The sequence below is a fragment of the Xenopus tropicalis genome, chromosome 4, assembly GCF_000004195.4.
Source record: "Xenopus tropicalis strain Nigerian chromosome 4, UCB_Xtro_10.0, whole genome shotgun sequence".
In the NCBI taxonomy this organism is placed as follows: domain Eukaryota; kingdom Metazoa; phylum Chordata; class Amphibia; order Anura; family Pipidae; genus Xenopus; species Xenopus tropicalis.
In genome coordinates, this window is record NC_030680.2 from 25,225,818 (window position 1) to 25,247,126 (window position 21,309).

At 40.5% G+C, this 21,309-nt stretch overlaps 1 protein-coding gene and 1 long non-coding RNA gene across 2 annotated transcripts; both read left to right on the plus strand.

The window, feature by feature from the left end:
- The first annotated feature begins 11,064 nt into the window (after positions 1 to 11,064).
- Positions 11,065 to 11,609, plus strand: LOC116410325. The gene is made up of 3 exons (XR_004222291.1): positions 11,065 to 11,127; positions 11,277 to 11,359; positions 11,534 to 11,609. It is a non-coding gene; the product is annotated as an uncharacterized LOC116410325 (long non-coding RNA).
- Positions 11,610 to 17,564: 5,955 nt separating this feature from the next.
- LOC116410326 (traf2 and NCK-interacting protein kinase-like) lies at positions 17,565 to 20,564 on the plus strand. The gene is made up of 4 exons (XM_031900576.1): positions 17,565 to 18,337; positions 18,611 to 18,683; positions 18,812 to 18,987; positions 19,509 to 20,564. The coding sequence occupies exons 1-4, from the start codon at positions 18,319 to 18,321 to the stop codon at positions 19,811 to 19,813; spliced, it is 573 nt and encodes a 190-aa protein (XP_031756436.1). The 5' UTR covers positions 17,565 to 18,318; the 3' UTR covers positions 19,814 to 20,564.
- The last annotated feature ends 745 nt before the right edge of the window (positions 20,565 to 21,309 follow it).

Sequence of the window (21,309 nt, forward strand, 5' to 3'; positions counted from 1 at the left end):
ATCTTAATTAATCTTCATTTTAGTCATTCTGTGGGTTTGAAATTGAAACTGCTGTCTCACTGACCCTACCGACCGGCCATTTGGAAGTATTACGGTTTTTTTTTATTTGTTATTCCTTCTTTTTATAACAGCAACAATGATTGTGACTTTTTCCAAATTGAATGAATCACTCCTTTCCTAAAACATTTCTAGCTTTACTAAGTATATAATAAGTATATAATAAAAAGTGCAAAGCTTTCTGATAGGATCCCTGCGGCCTTGGCCTGAATGCTCTGTTAAACTTCCCACTGGGAAATTAGAAGCGGCTTGTAGCTTGTACAACTAAATATGCCATTAGATTTAAGGTGGCCATAGATGGATTTAAGATGTAATTCAAGTCTTTGAGACTGATTCAGCAGCTTATCTGGCCATATTTGAGGCCCTCCAGCAGGCCCCCCCCCCAACCCATATCTGGCCAAAAATCAGCTCAATGATGCAGTCCTTGCTACAACTTTTCCTATCCCCTTTATTTTAATGTAGTTGTTTAGCCCTAGGGGCAATCTTGCCAAACAAGTGACTCTTACCGTGTATGGCCAGCTTTAGTTTTAGTATTCTACCTACAGCACAATGATCAAAGCTCATTTCTGATTGGTCACCGTGGCTAATTGTAGCAGGGAATATTTTAGTCCAGTTTTATTGAATGAGTCCAATGAAACCTGAAAATAGACAGCTACAAGTAGCCACTACTATTTGATACTTGACAACAATTCAGGGCAGATAAATAAAAGTACAAGGGTAGTTATGGCAATACAATAAGTTTTGGCTTCCAAATAGACATAAGGGTTCATTTACTTCTGCAGTTGAGAGCCAACACTTTTCCCCGGTATGAGTTGTACTTTAAACCAATTACATTAAAGGTACCTGCAACAAAATGCATTCCTCGCACTTCCATATAGTTGTGCTTGGTGCCACTCAGTCCATCCTGGCTTCTTACATTCTGAATTGAGTACCGATATGCCTATTGAAGCAGGGGAACCTTGGAGCTACTGCCACCTCCAGACCAGGCAGTAGCTTCATAGTTCCCTTCAGGCCCAGACTGGGAATTAAGATAGGCCATGGCATTTCAAGTACAAACAGCCCCCCCAGTCCACTAAATAGTGACTGTCTATGGCATCTTACAGCAGCCCCTCTGCTGGAATCCACAGATTGCCAGTTTCTTGATATCATTTTAGAACCCTTGCAACAGCACAACATTGTTTTTTCACATAATACGTGGCCATGATGCTCACACGATACACAATGTTTATGCAAAAGCTTTATGATTTATTTTTAATGATGACATAATGATGCTACCATGGGAATTAAACCCAAACTGTCTCTTTTTTATCCAATAGCAGCTAATTATCAGTTAGCACTTGCTGGTCAATTGTTTTAAAACATACATCTTATTGGTTGCTTTTGGTTACCCAAACTGTATGCCTTTATTGCATTACATTGAGCCTTTATTTATATACCCCTCTTAGGGGCCCCATTATGGCAGAGTGCCCTGGGCAAATGCCTTTTCTTCCCTCATTTAATGCTCTTTCCTCTTCCCCCATTCAATCCCCTCATTCAATTCAATGTTTTTATTCCATAGAGAACTGTAGCAGCAAATACAGATGATGGATGCTCATTAAAGACTGGTCATGTCAATAATACAAAATGAAAGAACATCATAACATTGATATCTTGATCTCTCTGGTGTCCAACCAATAGTATCTACTCTAGTAATGAAACTGAAAAAAAAACTTTTCCTCTGAGATGCATGCTATTTTGGGAATGCCCTTCAACTACAGATATCTAGCTGTCCCCTTTCCCTACTGACCCCTATCCATCCCTTTAACAGACATTTCTTAGCTTCTGGCATGCACGTAGGAATTCTATGCTTACGTATTTTATTCTGAATCATTTATGTGTGATGAAAATATTTGTAAAAATAAAACGACCAATTTTACATGTATTTATGGAGCAACAAAAGCAAATGGCACTCAGGGGCTGCAAACAAGGGAACAAGCCCTTTGGAATTTTATTGCGGAAGTGCAAATTTTTATCACATTGTGGTTTGATATATATGATGCACTTAATTGATACATTAATGCACTTTATTGATATATTAATGCATTTTTGTTGGATATATTATGTGCAATATGCACTTTATTTTGATGTATTAATGTATTTTGTTTTATGCTGTTTTATTGTAACTTAACACAGCTGTGCTTGATGAAGTATTTATTCAATTTAACAATTAACTTTGGGGATGTGGTTACTGAATGAGTATAAAATCTTTATGCTTTCACTGTTTTATATGCTTGATAAAGGGGTAATTTTGCCCCGAAATGTTGCACTTCCGCAATAAAATTACAAAGGGCTTGTTCCCTTGTTTGCAGCCCCTAAGTGCCATTTGCTTTTGTTGCTACATTGGATTTGGGAGGGTGCCGATCCATCCAGCAGTGTGCACCCGGCGTTCAATTATTTTGGAGAGCCTGGGTGTGCGTAAAGGGTCTCTGTTGTGTGTACATGTATTTATGGACCATTGCATCATTGTCCTAAACATTTTCTTTAGGAATTGTAATTTTAGGCAACACCTTATTTGTAGCTACTTGTTTCCCTTTCGACATGAATGTACTTGAATTGCCATAAGAATTTCTCTGGTTGGATTTACACAAGACAACAAACACAATTTAATGTTACTCATTTAGAATAAGCTTTATTGATCTATCAAGAGATTAAAGTTATTTATTTATTTTTCAATGGTTTTGTAAATCACATTCTAAAGATGACCATATACAGGCTGACAGGTGCCCTCTCCTCCGGATCGACTTCAAATGTCCAAATGGATGCATTGTGTAAGAGGGGCCACACATGATATGGCTGCCTTCCTATTGTTCCAATCAGAAAAGCAGAAAGTGAAGAAAAGCATCTCTTTATTTTCTAATCTGGCAGTGAACCATGAACTGGTTGGCATTATGTATCAGAAAGTAATATTTATAAACCCAATTCCAGAACCAACTGATATCCATAGTACATGGATTTTGCTTGGGCTCTGTAGGGCACCATGCACTTACCAATATTTGTTTGTTAAATTGTACAATATAATTGCTATGTGGCCAGCTAAATAATTTAGACCTGTAGGTCAAAACGTAGACTTCATATTGATGTAGGGGTGGTTAAGGTTTTGGCCAGCACAGAGCTGGGAAAGGGAGATATTTCCTATTCCTGGGTTAAAGTTTTTCCTGGGTGTGCATTAACCTGCCACAGGTTGTCAGGTCTATAAAAGGGAAAGGCACCATGTGCTCAGCCTCTTTGGTTCCCACGTTTGTTGGAGAAAGTGCTGTTATAGGAGCCTGGAATGGAGCTAGGTGTAGTAGGAATAGTAAGTGCTAGGATAGATTTGTAAAAGCTCACTCTGGGTGGGAGAGGCAGGATCAGGGTAGTTAGTAGAGCATCCAGAGGTTTCAATGAGAAAGCCAGTAAGGTTTAGTGCCTTGTGATAACAAGGCCACCAGTATAGGCACTCAAGCAGTTAGGCTCAGGGATGAAAAGATCCTTGGAGCGTAAGACCAATGTTAACTTGTGATTGTGAGAATAACAACTGATGTGAGGCATTTACTGATTTGATCTTGAACTATGAAAATCAGCGCCACTAGAGATTGAGAATGTATTACATCAATAAAGAGCAACGTTTTTTGTCCCGGCTAAATTTCGACGCAGTTTCACATAAAAATTTGCAGATGGCGAAATCAATGCAAATCAATGCCTGACGAAAAAATACACTCATCACTAGTTAAGATCTTGGATTAATAATGCACACATCTAGACCACACTAAAACAAAAGCTATTTGAGCTTAATACTAAGTAATGACTTTCAACAGTTTCCTTAGTACTTCAAAAGCAAAATGATCCGTTTAAGCTGTTTAAGCACAAATCTTAAAGACCTATTTGGAGACCTTTTAAAGCACCAAATTCATTTGATCTGCATGCTTAGTGGCACTAGGCTGAAATATATTGCTAATGAAAAATGTAGGCATCACAGATTTGATGTATGACTTCATTAGCTACTGTGATAGGCTTTGTCAGAGCTACTGTCTTGGAGTTGTCAGTATGTATGGGAAAGGAAGCAAGAGAAAATGTGGGTAAATTCTTAACAACCTTTGGTATGTGAGAATGAAAGAATAATAATTGTAATATGTAGAAGAACAGAAATGCCTTTTAAAATGTTATCTTCATCATGCAGTGGAACACTTGTTAGGGGACCATAGACCCGCCCAACCTGCACCCAACCCGGACCCAATGTGCAGGCCCATTTTTTGGAAGCACGACTGCACCATGGGATCATCTACTTTGGGGATAAAGTACCAGATATCTGTGTATGACATCCTGGAAGGTGGAAACTCCATGTGTTTTACTACTGACTGTATCAGATCATCAACTTTTTTCCAGAAATGTATTTTAAAATGTTGCATATATTCATTATGCAGTGGAACACTTATTAGGGGACCATAGACCCGCCCCACACCTCTAGATGAAGTCATAGATGGAGGTTCCACTGTCCCACCAATAATGAAGGATCCCAGCTGCAGAACATATTAAAAACAGTTATATCTGCTGCTTCAGGGCAAATATAACCTGCACCCAACCCAGACCCAATGTGCAGACCCAGTTTTTGGGAGCAAGACTCCACCGTGGAATTGTCTATTCTTGGGATAAAGTACCAGATGTGTGTGTGTGTATGACATCCTGGAAGGTGGAAACTTCATGTGTTTTACTACTGACCGTATCAGAACATCAACTGCCTGAAAATCAATAAAAAAAAAAGATTAAAGTTCTTGTTTGGTTTGCATAGAACATTCAGTGGGTAACGGCCTGACTATTTTGATTATGTTAAGCCACGCCAGTCTCAAACGCATCTCTTAACCAGAAGACAAAAGGTCACAAATGAAAGCTGCCAAGTCAAATGCATGCAAGGGTTAATTTAGAAACATACTGCAGATATATTAATCTCCTTCCTTCATAGTCATATACCCCTTAAATATGCACCTAAATAACTGGGTTAGAAAAACAATAGAGCAGTATAATTTAGGTTTTTGTCTGTTATACCTTATTCTGCTAGACATATATACAAAAAGCTACATTTACCCAGTCACAAACTACTACTAAAGCCCCATCTACTATAGGTTGGCTACGGTCAGCTGAAAAAAGGTCTTAAAATGTTGCTCTGGTTAGAACTGACCACAGAATAGTCAGATGATGCTTCTCTACTCATTGTAATTTTGTAAGTAGGAACTTAAACATCTTAAGAGCTTTTTTCCCTCAGGAACCAGTTGTATATGGAGACGGAAAAGGCTTAAATGAAGCATCAGCCTTTTGTTCCTGGTAGAAAATAACGTTGTACACCAGAGGGGTTAATAAAGTCTGTCCCATGTGGAAATCTAAGAGACATAACGGAGATTAAGAAAACATTTGATGTACTATATAGCATTAGAATATAATCTCATCTTTTCCAAGGAAATTAATGCTTGGCATGTTATGCCATTGGCACCATTTGAACCCTGTCCTATACAAATAAAGTCTGTACTAATAACAATTTGTTTTTTAAGCTTATAGTATAGGGCTTTCACTTTAGTATTGGTCAAGTTATTTGCTTCTACCTTCCTCCCTTTAAAGTTCATTGTAAAGTGTTAGAATGTTGCCTAAGCCCTTCCTCTTGTTTTTTATTGTGGGAACCATCTTTTCTTGGACGATTTACTTGCTAAGCATTAAAGCCAATCCGCATCATTAATCCTCGCGATAATCAGCTCGCATTTAAAAGTATGTAAGCAGTATAATTATGAAGGGGGTTGTGGTTCTCACATTCATCATGCGGAATTTAGTAAGAGCCCTCGTTTGTCGACAATTTAATTTTTCCATTTAGAACATTTTCCATTAACACCTTGTTAAATCCTGTAATCACTTCACAAATAATATGGATTTAAACTGTAGCTGGAGAAGATAATTCTGCATGCTTCGGAAACACAGTACATCCCAATCAGGAGAGCAAACACGATCATATGTCTAGACAATTACATAACATCTGCTGGGTTTTATGAAAAATAACAACCAAAAAAAGTATATTGTGGAATATTATGTTCGAATCATATGGAAGATTTTTGTATTAGAAGTGCTATGTATATTTTATTTATATAGTGTTTGATTCTATAATGTAATTATGCTATAACTGCACCATGAAGGTCAATCCTATGTAAAACTAACTCACTATATATAAAACCATAAGAGACATTGGGAAAAGTTGGCCTTATCTTATTTCTTTGTTTTTTTTAACTTTATATCAACCATATACAATATAACACCATTCACTTTGTATTATCCTCCTATTCCTTACTGACTGTTTGTGATCATCTGTACTTTCTCTGGACAAGTGCAGTAAGAACAATGAAATAAAACATTATATTGAATGATATAGGCTTCTCGACGAAGAAGGTCAATACACAATTCTTTAACTCCTGATGTTATTGTTACTGTGACATCTACTATTTTTTAGTCAAAACCACTAAGGTAAAAGCAACAGAGTTGCACGTATATATCTCATTAGAGATTGTTATACAAGTCTACCCAGACCCTTGGAGCTCTTGAGAAACCCGGACTTGTGTAGAGGACTAAAGGTTCTCTACAGTGTCGGACTGGCCCACCAGGATACCAGGAAAACTCCTGGTGGGCCCAGGTGTCATTGGGCCCTCCTGCCTGACCATTAGGCCTGCTTCATGTTCATTCACAATTTCTGAATGGAAACAAAGAGGAGAAATAGATGGAAATATAGATGCTAGCATGTAAATAAAAGAGACTGGGAGAATAAAGAGGTTGGGTGGGGAAAAGATGAAAAATAGTTTGAAGGGTGGGCCTAGGGTCTAAGGTTTTCTGGTGGGCCCCTGGAGGCCCAGTCTGACACTGGTTCTCTAGTCCCCTAGAGTTTTGGACACCTAAGTGTGGCCCTACAGTTTAGATGGGAAGCTGTTTTCTGTGTTCTGGCAGTTCAGTAACTGGCTCGTAGATGTCAGTGTTCAATTCTAAAAACAGGGAAGCGCACGTGTATAGCCTCTTTTGGTTCACCTACAAATGCAGCCAGCAAGTTTTCTCATTTTGTCTCACCATGTTCCAGACACCATTTTTTGGGTGTGAGGTCCTGCCTCTAGATCAGTGGTCTCCAACCAGTGGCTCACGAGCAACATGTTGCTTACCGACCCCTTTAATGTTGCTCCCAGTGGCCTCAAAGCAGGTCTTCATTCTTAAATGTCTAACTTGGAGGCAAGTTTTAGAGGCATAAACACCATGGGTACTACCAAAAGAGCCTCCTGTAGGCTGCCAGTCTACATAGGGGCTACACAATAACCAATTACAGACTTTTTTGGTCTCCCCAGGACCTTTTTTAATGCATGTGTTGCTTCCCAACCTTTTTATATTTAAGTATTGCTCACGGGTTAAAAAGGTTGGGGATCCCTGCTCTAGATGGTGCTACAGTGCAAAGACTTGGCAGCAAAACACAATGGAAAATGCCATAGACCGTGCGAATTTTGGTATGTTTTTATCTCTGGGACAACCAGTTAGAGACATAATTCAACAAAATGGTAAAGTAACTATGCTGCATCTACTTCCATGTGATAAAGATTTCACATGAAAAAAGATATGTCTTTCTGAATTGATTTGCATCTCAAACTGAATATCATCAATAAGTTTTCATGTGATAAACCTTTTCTCACTGAATTGCATCTGGCCAAGTGTACAGCTAGCCATACACGTACCGATAGAAACTAGGTTTTGTATGATTTTCGGACCGTATGCGGGCTCCAAATTATTGTCCTAAAATTATCGTACCATGGTGATGGTTTATTTAGTCGTATTTGGGTCGTATAACAATAAAATCTGCGCATGTATTGTGTCATGTCTCCAGCACAGCTTCCATCATTTTGCTGTTGGAACCACCATACTTCCTGACATGTGATGTTTGCAATGCTTTGTGGGAGTACAGACTCCATTTTGTAGCCCATGCTGTGGAAGAAGCACACACCATCCATCTTCTCCCCCATGGTAGCATCGCTGGTAAGCATTATGGTCATAAATCTGGACTGAGCCGCCATTAAAAAACTGCCAGCTCCTCAGAGATACTGTGGCATATAATCTAAAAGCGCATCCAGAATTGATGCGTACGTTGCAGTTGTTTTTGTGTTAGTGTATTTCCCATGTACTCATTGTGCTTTATTTCATTTGTATTACAGTTTCACCACTCATTTTCCACAATCACCCAGTAAAGTTCAACAGATTTCACCCTTTGTCTCTTTATTGGAGTGTGGGAAGGATTAGCTGTATGTCAAGCTACACACTCCCTCAGGGTAACTAACGCGTGGTGAGGACAGAACATATTGTGTATCGGATGATATCCATGGAAAATCCAATAGAAGTCACTTTCGTACGATTGGTGCCTGCTAACTATTTCATGTACAGAACATTCTCCCATTTGTTATTTTAAGGGCTTTATTCTACAATTTCAGTCTGAATGTTAGTTTAAAATCGTTGCATTTAAACTTACGACCGATATCTGAATGTTCGTCGGAAGAAGACTAAAAGCCACCTTAAGTGCCTATCATTATCCACAATCGCTCCATAAGTCTATAACACAGACCAACAAAGAGCATCACTTATTCAACAATGATTCACACTGATAACAGAGGGGCTAATTTATTATTATAGGTGCTTAATGTTATCAGGGCAGTTATCCATAGCAACCAATCAATTTTTGTTTTAATTTTCTTGGCTGATCAAAACTCACTGCTGCTTGGTGCTAATCAGAACCTACGTCTTAAAATTTCTCCCAAAGGGTCTAATAATGACAATAATATCTCAAAAGAAAAGTATAAGTTCCAATATAAAGTTCTTTTGCACACAAAACAGTGAGCACAGCACATTATGTAACATTCTGACAGTGACTCTGCCCATAGTCTCCCACATTGTTCCCATTTGTTTAGTACATAATATTCTCTGTCTTCTTGCAGTCTGGCTCAAAGTTCCTTCTAATATCTTGTAGGCTGTGTGCGTTTAAGTTAACTTGTGTGTGCTTTCTTTAAAGCAATGCAATAAAAGTCAGAAAAAATAGCTAAAATGAAAATAACAAATACAATTTCACACTGGTATATTGTTCATTACACAGTTTAGCACGTTGTACAATCCAAATTCCCATAGTGCATTTTTAAGACCTGCTTGAATATCTTTTGCGCAAAATAACAGCTTTTGCTGTGCATCAGTATAGATTCAGGTGATAACGGGGGTATAATGTACAACTGAAGGGCAATAAAGATCGATGGCACAAACAAATACTAAGCTGGTGCCCCTTATGGATGTGTCTTATACAAAGGCCTGTTTTGCGAATTTTTTTAAACTAGCAGTAGGCTTGCCAGCTGGACAGTATTGTATCTGCCCAAATTTTTTTCTTTGCTGGTTCTGTCCATAACCTGCTCTCCATCTGTCCACCAGCTGTAGCTCTGCCCATTTTACATTACTGCTCCACCCCTTTATATCACTGCCTGCCCCCCACCAACCAGTAAAAATAATATAGAGCAGTGGCAACCATAACCTAGCATATATATATATATTTATATATAATTGGTATTTCTTTTTCAGTCTGATACTATAATAAATAATACATTTCAAATCCACCCCTGACACAAAAGACAGACTGAGGTCTACACAAGTGGATGACAATCAGAGCTAGTAGTAGGCCAAGGTCCAAACTTAAGAACTCATAGAGAGTTCAAGATGGAAAAAAATGGCCACAGAGACCAGACACCCATAAACACCCAGGGACAGTTAACATACAGGCAGTCTATTAGAAAATGAGCAAGAATCTTTATTGTGCATGTGATAGGCAGTGGGTAACATCATTATCACTGAATGAACTAGGATGACACCCAGTTGTCTCTTGCTGCTTACAGATGGGCACTGTAGCCTGTTCTCCAACTGAGTGTGCACTAAACTGCACATACCGTTTCCATGATGAAGGAGAGTGCTGCCCTGTTTGTCGATTTAAGTTCCTCCTTATCATATAATAAAGTCATGATGCTTCTCCACCTTAAATTGGTCATGCTGTGTGTAGCAGAGATTGCCTCATCAGCAGATTAAGAACAAGTTCAGTACCAACATGAGCTGAACTATTGGTGTGGTCTTTGGGCCAACTATCAGGTCCAATGGTGGCCAGTGCAGTCCTTGCTGAACAAGACCTACAATCACAATAAATGGAATATTGGATTAATGCGATCACTTGGGCCTAGGGCATAAGCACCGTTGGTTCGGGGACTGCATCATTGAGTCAATACGGTCCCCAATCCAGTGTAAAAATCAAACCTGCCCAATCGAGATCTACCCAATACCAGGCCAGATGTCAGTCGGACAGGCCTGTCGTTAGTGCCCATACACTTGCAGATAAGCTGCCAAATTGGGCTAATGGACCGATATCGGCAGCTAAAATTGGCCTGTGTATGACCACCTTAACCCTCCCAGCAGGACTTTCCAGCCTCCCCAGTCAATATCTAAGCCCTGATCTGCTGATTGAGTCAAGGATGAGCAATTTGGCAACCAGTTGCTTTTTTATTGACAGTCTAATTCTGAATGAAGTGTCTGTATTATTATAGATTGTACATATGATGGCAGAAAAGTACAGAACGGACAGACTTTCTACCTCGAGAGTGATCCTTGCACTTGTCAGGTGAGATACTTTTAGTTTTTGGACCCAGGTATACCATTTTAGTAAGAGAGCCATTAGCAAACACTCCAAAGCAGCTTTCTCAAACCGCTGAGAAGTGCTTAAATCAATGAGACTCCTGACAAATATGAGGGTATTGATATATCTTATATGGACACAAGCCAGGTCCAGGCTGGTGGCAATTTTGGGGGTCCTTAGTGTCCATGCATGCAATTGGGCGCAGTCATATTTGATGTGAGCGCAGTTTGATTTTCCTGTTGTATTTGTCACTCAGCTTGGAGAGGTGCATTGTGAGGCAATCATGTGCTCTGCTTCCTGCTCACATCCTTACGTCTTTCCTGGGGAATGTTGCTCCTCCTGTGAAGGTACGTGTCCCGGCATGTGTCTCCATTCTCTGAATCCTTTCAGTCCAGCTTAGAAACAATGTTCCCCTTATTTAATATCGACATATAAACATGTCCTTCTCTGTAGAGGACACGATCTCTTTAATATTTTAACCTGCTTCCCCTTTCAGAGTGTCTCTTTGAAGGCCATCTTTTAGAGAATGGAGGCTCCTACATATTAAAGGTGGATCCCTGCATTGTGTGTCATTGTTCTGTAAGTATAGTCTAACCACGGTATGGCCAGTCTTGGGGTTGTTTAACTACAGCCGCGTATTTGAACTTATTCCTGTCTGTCCAATACCTACTACTTCTACAGCCTCCTACTTTTGGGTTTCCCGAGATCAGCAGGTCCTTTTCAACTTTTTTGTATTTGTAACTTTTTTTTTAGGTTGGAAATGTTCAATGTGAGCAAAGGGACAATTCCTGTACTCCATGTGTGCAGAAGACACAGGATTGTCTAAATGGTATGTCCATAGGAATTCCACAAACTGGATGGGGCTGGGCATTACTTCCTTACTCTTTGTGTGTACTACAATCCTTCTTATAAAAAACCTAAATATTGATACAGTATAGACTGCTTTGGGAATAAAGTCAATGCAAGAATAAAAGTGTTAATCCCTACCCCTTGATATGTTAAAGAACAAATATAAGAAAGTCTCCTACTACTATTTAACATTCTCTTCTGTGTTTCCCTCTGGCACCCCGGCCCTAACAGCAGGTTGCTCAGTCACTTACAGCATATCCGACGCTGTGACACTGTGAAATGCGAATGGCTCCCCATGTTCTGATTCTGCCGGGCAGGACAACCCATTTAAGAGTAGCTTTTATCCTCGGACTCCATCAGGATAGAAAATTGCCTCTTTAACTCTCATCAGGCATCAAATAAAGGTAAAACCATTCCTCACTAGCAATATCTCTTCTTTATTTAATCTCAAAATACTACACATCATTTACAGGAAATATTAATCGGGCTTGCATTTAATAGAAGGAAATCATCTGTCACATTGAATCTGACCCTTTAGAACTCATTTCTGTGCCTTAGAGCTCCCCATTGCTTGCATCTTCCATTAATGGAACCAAAGTGGTGCTGGACACAATAATTATTGTTTAATTGTATTAGTAGTAATGATATCATAATTATTTAATAAATTGTGGTAGAAGCTGCAATCAATAAGCAAGCACTCAGAGAAATCACTGGTATACCCTAACCTTGTGTTCATTATTTTTGACTTTTCAACCACTTTAAAGGCATTCAAAGATCTCAGAGTCTCACCAGTAAATCCCAAATCACTCATTACCTCCTCTCTTGTTAGTTTGTTCCAGACTGTGAGTGGCCTGACAGTGGAGAAACCCTTCCTGTACTGACCATATAATCTCCTTTCCTCTAGTTTCAATTGGATGTTCAAAAAGAAGAGCATTAACCTTTTTATTTTGACCTTTTTATATTTTTATATATAATGATCATTGTCTCTTTTAAGTTAAAAATCTAATTTTAAAAAATTGATTTCTAAATTCATTGATCTGGTTGCTTTTCTCTGAATGTATTACATATTTAATATTTTCTCTAGGACTTTATTATATATTTTTACTGCACACTAATGGTCCGTGCCTGGTAGGATAAACCATCCAAACTCATAGGGGAGTCGTCACCAGAAACTGCCATCAGCATTCCAGCATTAGAGATGTAGCGAACTGTTCGCCGGCGAACTAATTTGCGCGAACATCGGGTGTTCTTTCTGCGTATGTTCGCAATTTGGGTTCGCGTGGCGTTTTTCCTAAAAACGCCGCGCAAGCCACACATGGCGTTTTTCAGCAAATCCAGTTTCCATGGTTGTAATAGCGCGAAATAGCAAAATACGCCGCGTATTTCCGCTAGGTCTGCCAGCTGCCTTTGCGGTTTTACACAACTCTGTGTCAACAAAGTATTTTTCAGAGAAATTTTTGCCCTTGATCCCCCTCCTGCATGCCACTGTCCAGGTCGTGGAACCCTTTAAACAACTTTAAAATCAGTTTTCTGGCCAGAAATGGCTTTTCTAGGTTTTAAAGTTCGCCTTCCAATTGAAGTCTATGGGGTTTGCAAAGTACGCAAATATTTGCGCTTTTTGGCGTAAGTGATTCAAACAGGGGTATCCAATGGTGTCTATAATTTTATGTTTCTTCTCAGGGGTACGAGATGGAAATGTTCAGCCCAGGTGGGAGAGCTCATCGCTGGAGACAAATAATGGCAGAAAATAATGGCAGAAATGAAGGAAAGCACCTGGGGTATTAGCTTTGGTTTTACACATATTCTTTTATTTAATAAATATAAAACTCTATTATGAGAGCTGGGTTGGTAGGAAGCATTGGGGGACAGGGAGCCTACAAACCTCTCAGCATAGATACATGGAAGTATAAAATAACATTTGGTATCCACATTCTTCTAATATATTGATATTCCCATTGCTTACTGTAAGTCACACTGTATTTAAAAGTGTCTGGTTTGTATGATTTTAAGCTACAAGTCTCAAAGCTGCTATTTCACAGCCACCAACTGTCACTGTGACACTGCCATAAGCCTGATGTGTGACTGAACCATTGTGATGCCCTTAAGTTTAACGGTTTTAACTGTCATTTGGTTGCTAGAGTGTCCGTTATTAACGGCTTTTCTCACTTTCATTTCTGGGATCAGAGGTAAGTGGAGCGCGCCACACGCTGGGGGGACATTTTAGGAAAATAATGACATAAATGCAGAAAATCACTACTTAATTGCATCACTAGGTAGCGCCTGGGATATTAGCCTTGGGTTTGCATAGAATTTTTCAAGTTTAATACATAAATACATACATATAAAACATGACTATTGGAGAGTAGCGGTTGGGGGAATAAATAGGGGAGCAGGGAGGCTACAGACCTCTCAGAATAAATACAAAAAGCATAAAATAACATTTGGGATTCAGATTCCTCTTCTAATATTAATATTTATGTTGTTTTTAATTTTGCTTTTTATTAAAACAAGTTTGGAAATTATTAAGGGCAAAGTCTGACAGTGTTTGGGATGACAGTTGGCCACTTGGTGTTCAGGTTCTGCCTCCAATGCTCTTAATATTCATATTTCTCTCTCTGTTTCTTACTTTGTACATAAAACTGCCTTCTTTAAAAAGCTTTTAAGCATAAAGTTTCAGAGTTGCCATTTTGCAGGCATTAATGGGCCACTGATGCTGTCTGAGGCAGTTAATGACAGGCAGCCATTGCTTGTCCCAACTCCCAGCATCCCCTATCATACTTTCAGCCTGTAGTCCTGTTACTGTCACTGACCTACAACTCCCATCATCCCCTATCAGACCTGCAGCTTGTGGCCCTTGTCCTGTGGTTGCTAGGGTCCCATTCAGCTCAGCATTATTTATATACATGTTGGATCTTGGTAGCCAGTCATAGGTAAAATCTTAAACTCAAATGTGATTGGCTGCAACCCATTTAGGTATATTAATCTTTACTATAGAGGTGGGTGGAGCATACAGACACTCATACAGGGGATACATTAATGTGCTCCATCATTCCCAATCCAACTACTGTTCTCATTCATGAAATCCAAAAAAAGTACCTGTAATCCTCTCCCTTCCTTTATATGGGATCCCCTCTGCTCTGAGAGCTGCCATTATTGCTATTACCCTTCTGTGCAAGTTGAAATCCCCCTACCCATGTATTGGTACATCCTGTTAAACAGTCAGAATCTCAGTATCCTATGCTAGTAATGATGGCATCACCTGGACTGGTGCAAGTGATGGGGGGGTGATGATGCCTAGTAATATCTGAGAGCTTTATGTTATATAGAGCTTTGCCCATAGTTATTTAGCACAGAACTACAGCTCCCAGCATGCCCTAAAAGCCTTTGCAGTTGCCTTCTGAACTAAGAAACACAAGCAGGGGGTCAGTACAACATGGCATAGATTTTTCAGTGGTTACTGGGCTGCATCTGCCACTGTCAGCCGTTCCTTACCCCTGGGTGCTATGTATATATATGTGTGTTCCTTACCCCTGGGTGCTATGTATATATATATGTGTATTCCTTACCCCTGGGTGCTATGTATATTATCAGGCATGACAGCACTGGGTTACATTGGATACTGGGAATTGTAGTATAACAGGGCAGGTGCCTATGCCAGTTTTTTTCCTGACCTAAGAGATAGAATACTCCCAGTATTATCCATAGTCCCCCAACATGTGGCCCCCAAGCTGCTGCAGAACTACAACTCCCAGAATCCTTGTCTGCTTTCCCACCATTGGGCCTTAGTTATATGGTGGTGATAACATTGCAGGAGGGACCGGGCATTATGTTCTAATAGAAGGAAGGATGGTGCCAAATACGGGGAAATGCTGCAACCTGTTTCACCATAATTTAAAGGGGAACTTCACCTTTAATGCCGTTATTGCTGCAGAACTCAGCAGCATGATTTTTGCTAACCTGAGATAATGTCACATTACACAGAAATCAGATTTCAGAAATTTGAATGAAAATATCATAGAGAATAAATATCAGTTTTTTGGGTAAAATGGAAGGATTGGTCAGGGGGGAATAATGTGAATATAATGCAGTGTATCCTGATCTGTATAGCAGAGAGGGCCGGACCATGGAACTTATATCTTTTCATTTCTGTCCCCCCCATACAGTGAAATTCTGTGCGACAAAGCGATATTTGAGCGATTTCTGAGCGATTTCTGAGCGATTTCTGAGTGATTTCAAAGCTTTTTCAGAGCGATTTTCAGTGATTTTCCTGAAATTTTCAGCTTTTCTTTGGAAAAAACATCTTCCATTGATATCAGCTGATTTTTTTTTTTTCTAAACCCAACTGCTCTTTTAAGAGCAAAACCACTAGGGCGCAATGCCATTCTGCGCCCCCCGGAGGAAGGTAAGGCTCCTGCTATGGATTTCATTTGACTCAAGGGTTTTGGTGTAAAGTATAGAATGTTAACCCATTCAGTGACACACAGAGCAGTGTTCTGCCCATATGGGGCTCTTTAATGAGCCTGAATAAATATCTGGTTCTATATGGGGCCAATTTATCCCAGAATCAGACACTTTATCAGACAGTTCTTTACTATCCAGGGGTGTAACTATAGAGAAAGGAGACCCTGTGACTGCTGGGGGCCCAGGGGGTGTAGCGGGCGCAGTGGGGCAAAGACTAATAAGTTGGTTTGTGAATAAAATCCCATTCTTGGCCATGGTTTAAAAGGCCTTAAAGTGAATTTGCTATGGGACCCCACTTTTAGTGGAAGGGCATGTTCCACATGAGGGTAGTACCATTTTGTTACTCAGCAAGTGTTGGGCCTAATAATGTCCCTTTAAACTAACAAAATCTTTAAATTTTCCCTCAGCGAACAGCTGAATTCGGACGCCTCTCCGAAATTTATAAGGTGAGTAGGAAAGAGGGTGACATACATGACCAACACCCTGTAGGGGCTGCTAGAGCATGGAATTTGGGTGTTGGTTTGGTGATACCCCCCCAGTTTTATGTACCTCACACCTGCCAATTGCCTCTGTCTCTCATGTGTTTCTCATGCCCCTCCTTCCCAAAAGTCCGTCTCCTTCCTTTCTGCCCCCATTGTAGTTAATACATATTTTTTACCCCGTGGAATATTATGTTATCAATAAAATCCCCTGTTAATTCTATTTATCTATTTTTCCCAGCCTCCTGATGGTCGGCTGACCAAGGAGACGCAAATCGGAGAGGGCGGCACTGGAGCCGTGTTCATGGTAAGGGACCAACCAAATTCCTAGAGAGCAGGGGGAGCTGAAAGCAAGTTGAAAGTGCTATCACTATCCCTGCTATGCACATGATTACATTCCTTAATAACTCAATATTTCTGTCAGTTTGTTCCCTATATGAGTCTTGATATTTCCAGCTAATATTGAATGTCAGTTACACCTTTCTGTGTGTGTTACAGGGCCATCACCATCGAAGAGGTAAGGTAGCCGTCAAGATGGCCAACATCACTCGGGTAAGGTTTCTTTATAGTTCCTTTCTCCATATCATCCCTATTGTGTGGCTGCCTATGTGAGCTAAAGGGTTTCTATTTTTCCTCTCCAGGATGAGGAGTCAGTCTGCCGAGAGGTAAGCTTTCTCCTGAAGTTCAGCAGGCACAGGAACATCGCCTCTTACTATGGAGCTTATTACCACCCTGCTCCAAACGAGGAGTCATCAGAGTATCTGGAGGTAAGAAATTGTTTGTTGCATCACATTCATCCCTTATGTGCCAAAGAGATCTCCATTGGAGGCGATAAAATACATACACGGCCTGAAATCATTCCTTCCTATTGCAGCTTGTCCTTGAGTACTGCAGCGGCGGCTCCCTGTACGACCTGATCGACAGCACCGAAGGCCAATCCCTGAAGGAGACCTGGATTGGCTATGTCTGCAGGGAAGTATTGAAGGTAAACTTGGATTAACCCCTTAAAGACTCTTCTATTATTTTACTTTACATATATTTATATATATGTTTTTGTAGATCATCATTATCCTACATTGTGTTACACGCTCTTTGTTAGGAATATTAAGCCAAATGTCTGTTATATTCTTATAACCTACATCTCAATCTCCCCAGACTCTCAACCACATTCACCACCACCGGGCCGTTCACAGGGACATCAAGAGCCCCAACGTGATGCTCACCAAGAAGGGGAACATCAAACTCAGTGAGTAAAACTTATAGTTGTAAGATGAATGGATGGGGGGAAGCTTCTGTGGATATAAAGTACAGAGGGTATCATGATACAGGTGTTTATCTTATTGCCCTTAAAATGAATGAATTTTCCATTTATATGTTAAATCTGTCATTTCAGTCGATTTCGGACTCTGCTGGGACCTGGACCCACAGACAGGGAAGTGCAAGCAGGCTGATGGGACTGCGCACTGGATGGCGCCCGAGGCCTTTAGGAGGAGGGACATGGAACCAGAATTCGACACCAAAGTATGTTGTAGGAGCAGTAGGAGGACCCAATGGCATTTATGTGTCTGCACAAATGGGTGCTGCATTCAGTAAAGGCCAATTCAGTTACATGAGTGCTAAACATGAAGCCATTGGGAACCCCCCGGTAACAAGTATCTAAATCATACGCTAACCCAATTCTATCCTAATGCTCTTTGGTGTCTTCTTTTCCAGTGTGACATCTGGTCCCTTGGAATCACTGCCATCGAAATGGCCGAGGGAAAAACACGTAAGTGAATCACAACAATTGTGGGTTTCTGTACATTGTAACCAAAGAATTATTACCCAGTCTGGCAAAGAGTCTTTATTTAGTCATTTGTTACATGCAGAAATCTAAGCCATGCCTGTGTTTCTATGTGCAGGGGTATTGTTTGTTTGTTATGTATTGTTTGTTATAATTATTCTAAAGCAAAATGTCTATTATGGTGGAAATAGCGAATAAGCCCCAATACTTCAGCTTCATGTTTGAAGCGACTCATATATATATGTTTTTAACTTTTAGCATACGCCGATCAGGAACTAGTGTCGGACCTGATCATCAACAACGACTCTCCGAGGCTCATATCAAGGACCTGGTGAGTCCTTCCCAGCTCATGTCACTGTGCGATGCTGATACTGCAACTCTGTGTGTCTCTCACCTTGGCATATTAGCGATTAAAGCGATACATCTGTTTATCTTGCTCAAATCTTTTCCTTTTTCCAGGTCTCAAACTTTTGTGTCCTTCTTGGAGTCGTGCCTTGAGAAGGATCCTTCCCGGAGATGGAGTGCGGAAGAGCTGCTGCAGCACCCGTTCATTACTGAACTGCCCCCTGCGAAGACCATCAGGGCTGAAATCGAGGAACACCTTCGGGCTGTGCAGAACCGGCCGGCCAAACAAGGTGAGGGAATCCATTATATTTGTTATGGCTGTACTGTCACATCACTTAACTTACTAAAATGAGAAGCTGCTTGAGCTGGAATTGTAATAGTGGTGCTAGGAATAATAAACTTTACCTAATTATTACATTTTAGTACAATAATATAATGTAAAATAATGTTGCTTTTGAATCATATAAGTTTTATTTTGCAGTTTTCCTGTTATAAATCTCAAGTGCTAGTTGGTTGCATTACTCTAGCAACTGTTGCGCCTGCAGCAATACATGTGCTAATTAGTAGGTGCTTTTGTAAACTGCAGTTCATTCTGCGCAGCAATAGTAACAGCATTTGCATCCAATTCGCTTGCTGCAAGTCAGTAGCAGACGCAGCATACTCGTAGTAGAATCATGGAACTACCGCCATGTCAAATCTGCTGGTAATTGTAGTGAAATGGGTTCAGTAGTTCAGACTAGTTAGATGAAAGGCCGTCCCAGGGATTCATTTTAGTTTTTTCTCCTTACTGTGATTTTATTTATCTATATAGGATTGAGAGCAGTTCGCTGGGCCAGGAAACAGCTACGGCGGGCCAGGGAACAGCTACGCGGGGCCAGGGAACAACTACGGCCTCGCTGGGCCATGGAACAGCTACAGCGGGCCAGGGAACAGCTACAGCGGGCCAGGGAACAGCTACAGCGGGCCAGGGAACATCTATGGCAGGCCAGGGAACATCTACGGCCTCGCTGGGCAATGGAACATCTACGGCGAGCCTGTGACTTCTGCGCAATTGAAGCATCACCAGAACAGAAGGAGGCTCAGCAAATGGCCCTGGAGGGTTTTGCCTGTGTGTGATCCTGTGGCCAATAACATCAAGTGCCCAGGGTGAGTCTCCTCTATACCATCCAAGGAGAAAGGAACAGCTGCAGAGAAAGGTACCATCTCTCCTTCTTCTACTGCTCCTTTACCAATAGGCTCTTTCCTCAGACTACCACACCTCTAGCATCTGTAGCTCCATCAACACGATCCCTTGCAGCTGCCCCAGCTCCTCCACAGTGGCGTCTCCTCTTTAATAACTGTAACTCCACCAGCAGTCTCTGCCTTTAACATCTGCATTCAGATCTGTTTTTCTAACTGTAGATCTGTCATCATTATCTGTCATCATATCTCAGACTACCACTGCTCCACCAATGATGTCTTTTCTTTAATATCTTCATTTTAAACAACCACAGCAACAGTGATACTCACCACAGATTTCTACAGATTCACCAGTGGCATTCACATTTTTTAAACACCACAGCTCCACCAGTGGGACCTTAGATTCAAATTACCATAGCTCCACCCAAGGTCTCTTCTCTTAACTTTAGCTCCACCTGCCTTCCCTTTATTTGTCTACTCCTCAACCAGCATGCTCTTTGCCTTATTCTAATCTCTTTTTTCTCTTCAGCTAGTCTCTTCCATTTATCTTCTGTTCCACCCTCACACACTTCAAATCTCCGACTGTAGAGCCAGCGACACCTCCTCTCTAATCCCCTCACATACACACTGACATAAACCCTTAGTACAAGTTGATCCAGGGACTTGTCCGATTGCCCTTTTGGGAGTCAGGAAGGAATTTTTTCCCCTCTGAGGCAAATTGGCTCTGGCTTTAGATGGTGGTTTTTCGCCTTCCTCTGGACCAACTAGCAAATAGGCAGGTTTCTTTTAGACTAAAATTTAATACAAACAAATAACATCTATTTTATAAATAAAAATTTAATGCATATTTTGTGGTGTTCTTGCCTTTTTATTGTATTGCCAGGGGGTGTTAGAGATGACGGACACTTGTAGTGCAAGGGAAAAGGGTAACTGAAAAGAGAAGGTGCAATCAAGGGGCAGGGGAGGGAGAAATGGGTGAAAAGTGATACTAATATTGAAGAAATAAAAGCAGGGAATAAGTCATGTCTGGGCCCAGTGTTACTGATCTTGACTGAAGCAGGGATTTTGGTCAGTGCCGAAGCCTCAAGGGAGACTTAAAAAATTAAGAAATATCACTATACAGGTATAGGACCCATTATCCAGAATGCTCGGGACCAAGGGTGTTCCGGATAAGGGGCATTTCCGTAATTTGGATCTCCATACCTTAAGTCTACTAGAAAATTAATAAAACATTGATTAAACCCAATAGGATTGTTTTGCATCCAATAAGGATTAATTATATCTTAGTTGGGATCAATCACAAGGTACTGTTTTATTATTACAGAGAAAAAGAAAATCAGTTTTAATATTCTGAATCATTTGATTAAAATTGAGTCTATGGGAGATGGGTTTTCCATAATTCGGAGCTTTCTGTATAATGGGTTTTCAGATAA

Coding starts and splice junctions, on each gene's coding strand:
- LOC116410326 (XM_031900576.1), top strand. Junction 18,684..18,811: donor AGGCTCATATCAAGGACCTG/GTGAGTCCTTCC, acceptor TCCTTTTTCCAG/GTCTCAAACTTTTGTGTCCT. Junction 18,988..19,508: donor GAACCGGCCGGCCAAACAAG/GTGAGGGAATCC, acceptor TTATCTATATAG/GATTGAGAGCAGTTCGCTGG.